This window comes from Salvelinus alpinus, chromosome 19, assembly GCF_045679555.1.
Source record: "Salvelinus alpinus chromosome 19, SLU_Salpinus.1, whole genome shotgun sequence".
NCBI lineage: Eukaryota > Metazoa > Chordata > Actinopteri > Salmoniformes > Salmonidae > Salvelinus > Salvelinus alpinus.
In genome coordinates, this window is record NC_092104.1 from 11,212,075 (window position 1) to 11,225,288 (window position 13,214).

The following is a 13,214-nucleotide window of genomic DNA, read 5'->3' on the forward strand; positions in this document are numbered from 1 at the left end:
CTTCCAGGTTCATCTCCAGCCTCAGCCTCCATCCTCATCCCCAGCCGCCAGCCCCAGCCCCCAGACTCATCCCCAGCCTCCAGACTCATCCCCAGGCTCATCCCCAGTCTCAGCCTCCATCCCCAGCCTCCAGCCCCAGCCTCCAGCCACAGCCTCCAGTCCCAGACTCATGCCCAGCCTTCAGTCTCAGTCCTTTCTTTAAACCTTAAGAGAGAAAATGACCACCACTACACTCTGACGCTCAGCCCCCACTTTTAAATATGACATTTGCAGTGTGTTTTTGTATTCTCTGAGAGGAATGGGTCCGTGGGGAAGATTATTCATGGCCCTCTATGGAGGCCTGTCTTTGTAACTCCTACGCAGATCATGAATATGCAGAATATTCACATGAAAAAGTTTGAATTGTCACAGTATTTTGTAATGACTCTTAAAGCCATTGCAGACTTAGTTGCACTTCTGTTATTGGAGAAGCCAGTGACTAATATAAACTTTGTTGTGTACAGGATTTGTAACCTCACTTGGACTCTTCAGCTTGAAGTGTCTCCACCCACGCAGTAGAATTGCTACCTTTTTGGTGGCGTAGCTGGCTAAGACATTGTGGTGTGTTTGCGAGACAGAGGTCTCGAGTTCCAGTCTCTGTGTGAGCTGGTGACAGAGGAATAGATACGTTTACTCAGGTAACGCTGCATCCTTCACAGTTGCATCCATAACAACGTTTTTGAGGTCAATAGAAAAACGTAACGTGCGACATGTGATTGTATATTGAGGAGTGAGACATGTGATTGTATATTGAGGAGTGAGACATGTGATTGTATATTGAGGAGTGAGACATGTGATTGTATATTGAGGAGTGAGACATGTGATTGTATATTGAGGAGTGAGACATGTGATTGTATATTGAGGAGTGAGACATGTGATTGTATATTGAGACATGCGATTGTATATTGAGAAGTGAGACATGTGATTGTATATTGAGCAGTGAGACATGTGATTGTATATTGAGGAGTGAGACATGTGATTGTATATTGAGGAGTGAGACATGTGATTGTATATTGAGGAGTGAGACATGTGATTGTATATTGAGGAGTGAGACATGTGATTGTATATTGAGGAGTGAGACATGTGATTGTATATTGAGGAGTGAGACATGTGATTGTATATTGAGGAGTGAGACATGTGATTGTATATTGAGGAGTGAGACATGTGATTGTATATTGAGACATGCGATTGTATATTGAGAAGTGAGACATGTGATTGTATATTGAGCAGTGAGACATGTGATTGTATATTGAGGAGTGAGACATGTGATTGTATATTGAGGAGTGAGACATGTGATTGTATATTGAGGAGTGAGACATGTGATTGTATATTGAGGAGTGAGACATGTGATTGTATATTGAGGAGTGAGACATGTGATTGTATATTGAGGAGTGAGACATGTGATTGTATATTGAGAAGTGAGACATGTGATTGTATATTCAGGAGTGAGACATGTGATTGTATATTCAGGAGTGAGACATGTAATTGTATATTGAGGAGTGAGACATGTGATTGTATATTGAGAAGTGAGACATGTGATTGTATATTGAGGAGTGAGCCATGTGATTGTATATTGAGGAGTGAGCCATGTGATTGTATATTGAGGAGTGAGACATGTGATTGTATATTGAGGAGTGAGACATGTGATTGTATATTGAGGAGTGAGACATGTGATTGTATATTGAGGAGTGAGACATGTGATTGTATATTGAGGAGTGAGACATGTGATTGTATATTGAGAAGTGAGACATGTGATTGTATATTGAGAAGTGAGACATGTGATTGTATATTCAGGAGTGAGACATGTGATTGTATATTGAGGAGTGAGACATGTGATTGTATATTGAGAAGTGAGACATGTGATTGTATATTGAGAAGTGAGACATGTGATTGTATATTGAGGAGTGAGACATGTAATTCACTTACAGTAAATGAGAATTTCAGCTATTAAGAACACTTTCATTTAAAGTGTATATTAGAATAGTTTATTGCTTTAAAAACAAATGCAAGGTGATTGTGGCTTTCACACAGGTCTTGGTTCGTATTTCAACTCACAAGTTGCTTCAGCGTTGAGTCATATTGTTTAAGCTAGGATCTTGTCAGTTAGTCCCTCTGTGTTGCTCCAATGTACACCCATTATTTACCCAGCATGCCCCTCTTCAGTAGCCCACACACACTCAACACATGCATGCATACAAGCGTGCATGCACACTCACTGTAAACCAAACATCCTGCCTTGTCCTTACTAATAGTGTTGATCTAGCCTTAACGCTGAGAGCTAAGTGTTCATGAGAGAGACAAGTCGTGCCCGGAATTCTCAGACTCAGTATACATCCTCACTCATCTTTTCATCATTAAAAAGACTGGCCCAGCGCCTGCCCTGCCTTAAGACTGCAGACTTACACTCACAACTAATTGGCTTCAAATGCCATCTGTGAGTATAGAAAGAAGAGGAGAGCACAAGAGAGGGGAGGACAAAAGAGGAGAGGACAAGAGAGGAGAGGACAAGAGAGGAGGAGAAGAGAGGACTGGACAAGAGAATAGAGGACACAAGCGAAGAGGAGGAGAGGACAATAGAGGAGAGGACAGGAGAGGAGAGGACAAGAGAGGAGAGGAGGAGAAGAGAGGAGGGGACAAGAGAGGAGAGGACAAGAGAGGAGAGGAGGAGAAGAGAGTAGGAGAGAAGAGGAGGGGAGAAGAGAGGAGAGGGCAAGAGAGGAGAGGACAAGAGAGGAGGAGAGGAGGGAAACAAGAGAAGAGAGGAGAAGGGGGGACACGAGAGGTCAAGAAAGGAGGAGGAGAGAGGTGGGGACAAGAGAGGAGAGGACGAGAGGAGTAGAGGACAAGAGAGGAGAGGAGAGGACGAGAGGAGTAGAGGACAAGAGAGGAGGAGAGGAGGGGACAAGAGAGGAAAGGAGAGGACAAAAGAGGACAGGAGAGGAGAGGAGAGGAGGAGAAGAGGCCAAGAGGAGGAGAGGAAAAGAGGAGAGGACAAGAAGAGAAGAGAGGAGAGGACATGAAAGGAGAGGAGGAGAGAGGATAGGCGGAGAGGATGAGAGAGGAGAGGAGGAGAGGGCAAGAGAGGAGAGGACGAGAGGAGTATGGGAGAGGAGAGGAGATGAGTATGGGAGAGAAGAGGAGGACAGGGCATGAGAGGAGGAGAGAAGAGGAAAGGAGAGGATAGAAGAGAGGAAGATATCTAGCTACTACTGATGCTGTAAGAACCACCATCGTCCACCGTCATCCCATTCAAAGGATTAAATAAAAAATGAATCCTTCTGGAGCAGCATATGGCATCCTTTCACAAAGGGTGTTTCCCAAATTGTATCCTAATCACTATTTAGTGCACTACTTTTGACCAGAGCCCTATGAGGATAGAATCCCAGTGGCCTTTCTATGCCATTTACCACACAACAGCACAAGCCTCGTCCTAACTAGTCAAATTAGTTTGCTGTTAACCGCCTATTCTCACAGAACTCTACCTATATGTAAATATCTCCTATTAACAATGAGCATGTGTAATGTGTTGGCCATATTACCATAAATCATCATCTTGAATAATCACTCCTTCATGTCCTCTGACTGGTGTGGTGTATTGTGAATCACTGTGGAGATACTGTAGGATACTGTACTGTATAGGACCTCTGCTGCAGCTGGCCAAGTGACAGCACAGAGAACAATGCAAAGAGATCCTATTAAATGACTCTCCCTGACCGAAATGGCTGAGCTTTCATACCATCATCAGAACAATCATGTCCATTATACTATTATAATTCATAATTCTATGGAACAATGGCTGTACATAATTGATTGATTTGATTGATCTGTACATAATTCATTGATTGGATTTATATTGCTCTTTTCTAGACACCCAAATCGGTTTACATAGTAAGGGGGAAGCTCACCTCATCCATCACCAAGTCACTCTACAGACACTCCATAGAATGAGAGTTACACTCCATAGAATGAGAGTTACACTCCATAGAATGAGAGTTGTACTCCATAGAATTAGAATGACTCTCCATAGAATGAGAGTTACACTCCATAGAATGAGAGTTATACTCCATAGAATGAGAGTTATACTCCATAGAATGAGAGTTACACTCCATAGAATGAGAGTTACACTCCATAGAATGAGAGTTATACTCCATAGAATTAGAATGACACTCCATAGAATGAGAGTTACACTCCATAGAATTAGAATGACTCTCCATAGAATGAGAGTTATACTCCATAGAATTAGAATGACACTCCATAGAATGAGAGTTACACTCCATAGAATGAGAGTTATACTCCATAGAATGAGAGTTATACTCCATAGAATTAGAATGACACTCCATAGAATGAGAGTTATACTCCATAGAATTAAAATGACTCTCCATAGAATGATAGTTACACTCCATAGAATGAGAATTACACTCCATAGAATTAGAATGACTCCATAGAATGAGAGTTACACTCCATAGAATGAGAGTTATACTCCATAGAATTAGAATGACACTCCATAGAATGAGAGTTACACTCCATAGAATGAGAGTTATACTCCATAGAATGAGAGTTATACTCCATAGAATTAGAATGACACTCCATAGAATGAGAGTTATACTCCATAGAATGAGAGTTATACTCCATAGAATTAGAATGACACTCCATAGAATGAGAATTATACTCCATAGAATTAGAATGACTCTCCATAGAATGATAGTTACACTCCATAGAATGAGAATTACACTCCATAGAATGAGAGTTACACTCCATAGAATGAGAGTTATACTCCATAGAATGAGAGTTATACTCCATAGAATTAGAATGACACTCCATAGAATGAGAGTTACACTCCATAGAATGAGAGTTATACTCCATAGAATTAGAATGACACTCCATAGAATGAGAGTTATACTCCATAGAATTAGAATGACTCCATAGAATGAGAGTTACACTCCATAGAATGAGAGTTATACTCCATAGAATGAGAGTTATACTCCATAGAATTAGAATGACATTCCATAGAATGAGAGTTATACTCCATAGAATTAGAATGACTCTCCATAGAATGAGAGTTATACTCCATAGAATGAGAGGTACACTCCATAGAATTAGAATGACTCCATAGAATGAGAGTTACACTCCATAGAATGAGAGTTATACTCCATAGAATGAGAGCTATACTCCATAGAATTAGAATGACACTCCATAGAATGAGAGTTATACTCCATAGAATTAGAATGACTCCATAGAATTAGAATGACTCCATAGAATGAGAGTTACACTCCATAGAATGAGAGTTATACTCCATAGAATGAGAGTTATACTCCATAGAATTAGAATGACACTCCATAGAATGAGAGTTATACTCCATAGAATGAGAGTTATACTCCATAGAATTAGAATGACACTCCATAGAATGAGAGTTATAATCCTTAGAATTAGAATGACTCTCCATAGAATGAGAGTTATACTCCATAGAATTAGAATGACTCCATAGAATGAGAGTTACACTCCATAGAATGAGAGTTACACTCCATAGAATGAGAGTTACACTCCTTAGAATGAGAAGAAAAAAGGTTGTGTCTTTTTGTTGTGAGGTCACATGCAGTCAATTTATTTATGTTTTCTTTTAACCAGGCAAGTCAGTTAAGAACAAATTCTTATTTACAATGACAGCCTACAGTGGGTTAATTGCCTTGTTCTGGGGCAGAACAACAGATTTTACCTTGTCAGTTCTGGGATTTGATCCAGCAACCTTTCGGTTACTGGCCCAAAACTCGGCCACCTGCCGCCCCTAGGAAGCTCTGTTAATGTTTGAATAAAGCAGTTGCTAAGAAACTAGTATAGTTGGTAAATTGAGCCGTTACAGAGCCAAACATTTTCATGTATCTCGTTAGACTTCATTCTTTCTCTATATCCCTTCCCTTCTCTAGCCCTGACAACAGTATTACAGAAACCATTTCAAATGAGCTTTTACTAAAAGACTCCAAGGAAATGGATACTCTAATATACTCTAGAGAGGGATTATTCCCACTGTTCATTAGTTACATGGATGTTTGTAGACAATATTGGATTATTCAGGTCCTGTGTGTAATTAATGCCTGGGCTGTAATTTGATCAGTATCACATGCTTGTGTGTGTGTGTGTGTGTGTGTGTGTGTGTGTGTGTGTGTGTGTGTGTGTGTGTGTGTGTGTGTGTGTGTCTCGTCATCATCTATATTAACAGAGCTCATGCCAGTTTATTGGTATCCACGGGTGAAGAAGGCTCTTTGATGATTTCGAAACATTTCAAGTGAGGAGATGCCAAACGTTTTAATATCCAGTGGCTTGATTGCCATATGTTTTTGCTGATGAAGGATGCTTGAGGGTGGGTCATCCTCCCCTTCTATTCCTTTCTGAGCAGTTAAGGAGCGCTCCGTTGGTCTCTTTTCCTGTTGCATCCTGGTCTGGTCTGAGGAGTTTGGTGCACTGTGCAGCACACTTCAAGTCTGTTTCAGAGACCCATCAGTGTGTGTGTGTGTGTGTGTGTGTGTGTGTGTGTGTGTGTGTGTGTGTGTGTGTGTGTGTGTGTGTGTGTGTGTGTGTGTGTGTGTGTGTGTGTGTGTGTGTGTGTGTGTGTGTGTGTGTGTGTGTGTGTGTGTGTGTGGCCTTGCGTAAGTGTGTGTGTTTGAAGTGCGGGAAGGATGCTGGAGAAAGGAGAGCAGTGAGCTCTGTCTCCACCCCGTATACAGATCTCCTCCATCATCACAAGTCTCTCATCTCAGTGGTTAACTAATTTGGCCCTGCTTATGCATTAAGTTGATTAATATGCAACACCATGAGTACCTCATGTATGTTGAGACGCCACTGATAGTGGTTGTGTGTAGGAGATCCATGCAAGCAGACAGTCTGTCAACTGTAGTCTATATGATCAGATAGGAAGCTTTCCATTGTTGTTATATGTTGTTTATCTGAAGAACAGAGCATGACGTATACCATGAAACTAGAATGACTAACTCTTTGACGTCACCCTCAGTTATTGAGGGATGTCATTTGACAACCAACCCGTCTCCCATTGGACACATCCCTGAGGACTCCTCTAGTCTTAATAAACTGTACTCTCATGTCCCCAGGACATTGTCTGTCACTTGCTGTGTATGTGTGTGTGTGTGTGTACTGTACTGTCCCGGGGAGTGTCTCAGACAGACACAGAGGGAACATGTATGTGATGTCGTCCTGAAGAGATACTTTGACCCCTGACCTCATACGAGAGGCCTTAAGACACTCAGTCGCTCAGTCGTGTTAATGCAGGCCTATCCCTTTCCTTCTACTCCTCTCCTCTCCTCTCCTCTCCTCTCCTCTCCTCTCCTCTCCTCTCCTCTCCTCTCCTCTCCTCTCCTCTCCTCTCTCTCTCTCTCTCTCCCCTCTCTCCTCTCCTCTCCTCTCCTCTCCTCTCCTCTCCTCTCCTCTCCTCTCCTCTCCTCTCCTCTCCTCTCCTCTCCTCTCCTCGCCTCTCCTCTCCTCTCCTTCCTCTCTCTCTCTCTCTCTCTCTCTCTTCTCTCCTCACTATCTCTCCCCCTCTATATCATTATCCTTCTACCTCCAGAAGTCTCTGGTGGCCTTGTCTCAAAACATCACAGATAATAAAAAGTCCTAAGGAGTTCATAGCCATTAGTGTTATTGAACTGGATCAGATAATGTAGTCAGTTTTGATGCTGAGAGCTCTTTAGAGTGTGTGATTACTACAATAGCTGGGTCTCTAAAGGGCAATGTGAGAGAGGGAAACAACAAATTATCAACCAGGGTACTGCAGAATATTTAATCGATCTTTTTATAAAATCTATAAACTTTTGTTTCCTTTTCTTTTCTTTCCAGAACAACTTGAGGATGACACGTTGCCCAATAACGGAGGTGATTATTCCCATTTAAGCTGAAAATATAATTTCTCTCTTCACTGCTTTCCCAAACCAAACTATTCTGTCTCATTTACTCAACATGAACCCCCATCTCCAGCTTCTCATCTAATGTTTAGTGATCAAGGTGGCTGTGGTTCATCAAGCATCACTGTCCTCTACTCCTCTCCTATCTGAACCACATGCTACATTGCATCTGCTCTTGATGTCAGATGCATGCTCTCTCTCTTCTTTGCTCTATCATCAGGCCATTGTTTTTTGTAATCAAATATTTGTTTTATTATTGTCGTTAAATGAGTATAAATGTAAATAATTAAACAGAGTCAAGTTATCAGGTGGTTGTTTATGTTATCTGTAACATGTTCCTCCTCCTCCCTCCTCCTCCTCCTCCTCCTCTAGCAGGCAGCCATGCCAAACAGGACTGGTCCATCCAGTGGCCCACCTCCGAGTCCGGCAAGGAGAACTCTCCCTTCCCCTCTCCCGAACCCAGCCAGTGGGTCCGCTTCCAGCTCTCCCAAAGCCCGAAGGTCCAGGCCAAGTACAAGCAGCAGCACCACAGCCAATATCACAGCCCCCAGGCCTTGCTACCCTATCCGTACGGCCCCTACGTCCAGCCAGACCGCCTCACCGTGGACAACCACCTGGGACTGGGGGCCTTCCCCCCCATGGACATGGGCCACCGCTCCCTGCCCCCCTCGCCCCGCCAGAGGCACTTTGCCCACACCCCTCCCCGGACTCCTCTGGTGGTCAACAGCATGACCCCCCCGGGCACGCCCCCCATGAGGCGCAGGAACAAGGTGAAGGCTCCCGGAACGCCCCCACCCCCCAGCCGAAAGCTTATCCACCTGCTGCCGGGCTTCACGGCGCTGCACCGATCTAAGTCACACGAGTTCCAGCTGGGAAATCGCATAGGTCTGGAAGCAGCTGAAACGCAGACACCCAAGTGAGTCATTTGACCTTTGTTTTATCTGAACCCTTAATACTGCTTTCACATAGAATTTATGATATTTTGCCTGTAAAAACCATGTTTATATGACCCCCTTACAAACAAGCCCATTTTTACCAAGTTCTTGCCTGTATGGCGTTTTATACCTCCAGTGGGGGATGAGTGGTAGTAGTGGAGAGGGGTTTATTTTAATAAATCTATTGAGAATATACACCATCAAAAATAAATCCATTATTCATTCCTTTAGGCAGGTCCTAAGAACATAAGACTAATACAATGTATTTTCAAAAGAATAGAGTTACATATTTTGAGATAATCAGGCCTATGTTATGGGTCCGTGCAGCCATTGTTGCGCCATCCATATTAAATCAATAGGTCGTTATTTTGTTCATTAAACAGACAAGACACACCTACCTATTCACAGTCAACACACATGTGTACAGTACCAGTCAAAAGTTTGGACACACCTACTCATTCAAGGGTTTTTTCTTTATTGTGACTATTTTCTACATTGTAGAATAATAGTGAAGACATCAAAACGATGAAATAACACATATGGAATCGTGTAGTAAACAAAAAAGTGTTCAACAAATCAAAATATATTTTATATTTGAGATTCTTCAAAGTAGCCACCCTTTGCCTTGATGACAGCACATTCTTGGTGAAGTGATATTTTGAAACAGAGCCCAATCTCATGCTTTTTTAATCCACGTTTCATCTCTTTCCTACCTTCACTCCGCTTTGTTAGGAAGCTGGCGTAGGGTCTTACCTTCATCATGATACCCATAGAAAATAATAACAATCCTATTTTCAAAAGCATGTGAGTCTCATTCATATTTCACAACCTCTGCAGGCTTTTGGAGTTGCGTATATGCGATTGAGCAAAAAAATAGGCCTACACTTGATTTAGGCTACATTATAGCACGCTAAATGTTTCTAATCAGAGGTAGATGAGCAAGCGAGCTACCATCTCCACTTATTTGCCCAGCCAGAAAAAAATTCAGTGAGTCAGTGAAACAAAATCACATTGATTGATTATCAGACGATTCAGTGAAACAAAATCACATTGATTGATTATCAGACGATTCAGTGAAACAAAATCACATTGATTGATTATCAGACGAGTCGGTGAAACAAAATCACATTGATTGATTATCAAACGAGTCAGTGAAACAAAATCACATTGATTGATTATCAGACGAGTCAGTGAAGTCACAGGCTTTTGGTAGGGAGTAGGCCTGGGCTAATAAACGACTGTGAGTGAAGAGCAAAGTAATCCACCTGTTAAAGTCCAAAATGTTGAAGTAAATGATTCAACTAGACAAGATGATCATGAGCCGCACTCACCTCAACTTTTTCAAATCCTAATTGTAGCCTTACCAATATCCAAACATAGATTTAGTCAAGACGAGTTCCCACACTTGTCTCAAAGCAGGGCGATGTCGCTGTCCCAATCAAAACGGTGCTGAAATTATCATCTAGATGACCACACGTTCATAGGCTATTGCTTAAAATCTATTACAAGGAGGATTGGATGACTTTGGTAGTTTCAGTCAGCAACAATTTGATGCCTTCAATTGCATTAGCCTACTTTATTGCAATATTTTCATCATTCAGTGATATTTATTCCCTCAGTGATTCTTTATGGATCAATGTGGGTAATAAAGCAGTGTATGTGATGGGTTATGTGAACAGATGGGTGAAGTGACTTCTCTCGCAAAGTTTACAACTGGCAGGAGGATGGTGAACGGGCGTTGCCTTAGCAACCATCAAGACTTTAGAAGCGTAGTGTGTGCCAATGCCGCCTCAGCATTGCGGCTACGTTTCATACAAAGCCGTAGGCAGAACTTTACTGAAATGATTACTAGGTTGTTTGGCGGAAATAAAAGTTTTGGCTTTGATCGCGGCAATACCTTTCAGATATAAAGAAAATGCGGGAAAAAGTTGGCAGTATGATAAAGTTGGCATCTTAGTATGAAAGGGATATTATTAGAATCCTCTTTTGCAAGGACCCTCCCCCACCCACAGACCCACCTGCCCACTGGCCAAATGATACAACAGCCATGTTTAGTGAACTGTCAGTAATGGGACCTGTTGAATGAAGTGTGAAGAGTTTGGCTTTTTGGGGGCTATTGGTCTACTACAGTAATAACACTTGTGATTTTGGAGCAGTTTTTTTGTTGTAACAAGTTTGCTTCTGTTGGGGGACAAGGGTTCTCAATGAGTTTGTGGATGAAGAGAGGGAGAGCTTGCAGTCGGTACAATCAAACTAAAAGTGTAGAAGTTTGTAAACGAGTGTTTAGAGTTAGGGTTGTTCAACTTCAACCAACTGTTGGCCTGCTTGAGGCACACTTTACACTTTCAAAATCTCATTTCTAATACAGCAAATCTATAGAATAAGGTGAAGTTCTTTAGAAGACAGAGAGGATAGTCCCAGGAAAGCATCTCTATCTTGAAACTGTTTTATTAAACTAAGATTGAGATTAAGATAGACTTCTATACAAGAGAGAGGAAGAGGGTAATCATAGGAAACATTATATTGTCTCTAACTGCATTTAATAAAACAGTTAGACAATAAATACAAGCTAGAGCTGCTTTTTTGAGAGTGCCTTCTCTCATTGAACTCCATTTAGTCCTTTATCTTCCTGCCCGAGGCTGAATCAGTTTAATTAATTCAGTGTAATTCACGTCCACCAGCGCCCGTAGAGAAACAATGTCTGTCAACAGAACAGAGATAACAGAGTGCAAAGTGCTGAGTTCCTGACTGAGCCACTGAACCAACCGTGTGTCTCATCTGGTGACATTTTGATCATATCAGCCTGTTTCCTCCAGGCCAGAGGGTCCACCCCAGTACCTCCAGTCATCAGGAACCATCAGGAGTCAGGAAAGGAGAGCCCCTCGGGAGACTAACAGTCATTTTTATAATACTATTAGATTACAGTGGCCCATCGTTGCCTAATTGGTAAGTTAATATTTGGAGGATATTTTCCTGCCATCTGGGTTGGGTTCTGCCCTGGTGTGTGTGTGTGTGTGTGTGTGTGTGTGTGTGTGTGTGTGTGTGTGTGTGTGTGTGTGCGTGCGTGCGTGCGTGCGTGCGTGCGTGCGTGCGTGCGTGCGTGCGTGCGTGCGTGCGTGTGCGTGCATGCGTGGATCTGTGTATGTGCATGTACTTGTCTGTCCTAGTGGATGAACAGGCAGTGAATAGGGACTCAATCAGCATTAGATAATTGATTACCGGTCCCTGAGCACTGACAGACTACAGGCTCAGAGTTTAGCCCTCTAATCAATGACCGTTTTAGTACTGGCCTGTGCCTGGAAAAGCTAGCACTCATCTGGACACAGTGGCTCTTTCACTAACCTCTCCTTGGGTACCCCCAGCCAGTTCCACTTTGCTTATCTATTCCTGAACTAGCAAAGCCTGATTCAACTAATTAACTAATCTTGGTTTTCTTGAAGGTTTGGGAAACATAGGCCTAGTGCTATTCCTCGACACGAATATACACCTTCCTAGTATTGAGTTGCAGCCTCAATTCATCAGGACATGGACTCTACAAGGTGTCGAAAGCGTTCCACAGGGATTCTGGCCCATGTTGACTCCAATGCTTCCAACAGTTGTTTCAAGTTGGCTGGATGTTCTTTGGGTGGTGGACCATTCTTGATACACACAGGAAACTGTTGAGCGTGAAAAACCCAGCAGCGTTGCAGTTCTTGACACACCTACTACCATACCCCGTTCAAAGGCACTTCAATCTTTTGTCTTGCCCATTCACCCTCTGAATGGCACACATACACAACCCATGTCTCAATTATCTCAATGGTTAAAAATCCTTCTTTAACCTGTCTCCTCCCCTTCATCTACACTGATTGAAGTGGATTTAACCCGGTGACATCAATAAGGGATCATAGCTTTCACCTGGATTCACCTGGTCAGTCTATGTCATCAAAATAGTGTTCCTAATGTTTTGTCCACTCAGTGTACATGGTTTAAAGAGGATAAGTACAAGTCTACTTTTTGGTTCAGCTGACTTGTTTCTCCTAATGTTGACTACATGTTTTGTTCCATTATGTTTCATTCCTTCTTTAGAACAGTGGGGGCACAACATGGCCAGGTACAAAAGCTGCTTTTTCACTGTCTCATTTCCAGGTGTTAATGCACTGCATGGTTATTGCTACTGTTACCACAGCTTCCTCATTCCTCACCTTCTATCCTTAACATCTGAAAGAGCTGTCAACAACCCTCAGCTCATCCTGTCTTTCTTAATTAGAAAGTTGTTATAGCTGGTTTTACACTGCATGGTTACTGCTGTTGTTACCACAGCTTCCTCATTCCTCACCTTCTATCCTTAGTG

The 13,214-nt window shown here is 42.4% G+C and overlaps 1 protein-coding gene across 3 annotated transcripts in view; it reads left to right on the plus strand.

Moving 5' to 3' along the window:
- Window positions 1–13,214, plus strand: part of LOC139545024 (kinase suppressor of Ras 2-like) — a 131,265-nt gene that overhangs the window by 20,404 nt on the left and 97,647 nt on the right. For 2 of the 3 annotated variants that reach the window (XM_071352351.1, XM_071352349.1), the window contains exons 4-5: window positions 7,882–7,917; window positions 8,319–8,862. In XM_071352351.1, the coding sequence (XP_071208452.1) occupies window positions 7,882–7,917; window positions 8,319–8,862 (580 nt within the window). The remainder of the gene's footprint in view (window positions 1–7,881; window positions 7,918–8,318; window positions 8,863–13,214) is intronic. The other variant, XM_071352350.1, reaches the window with a different exon arrangement.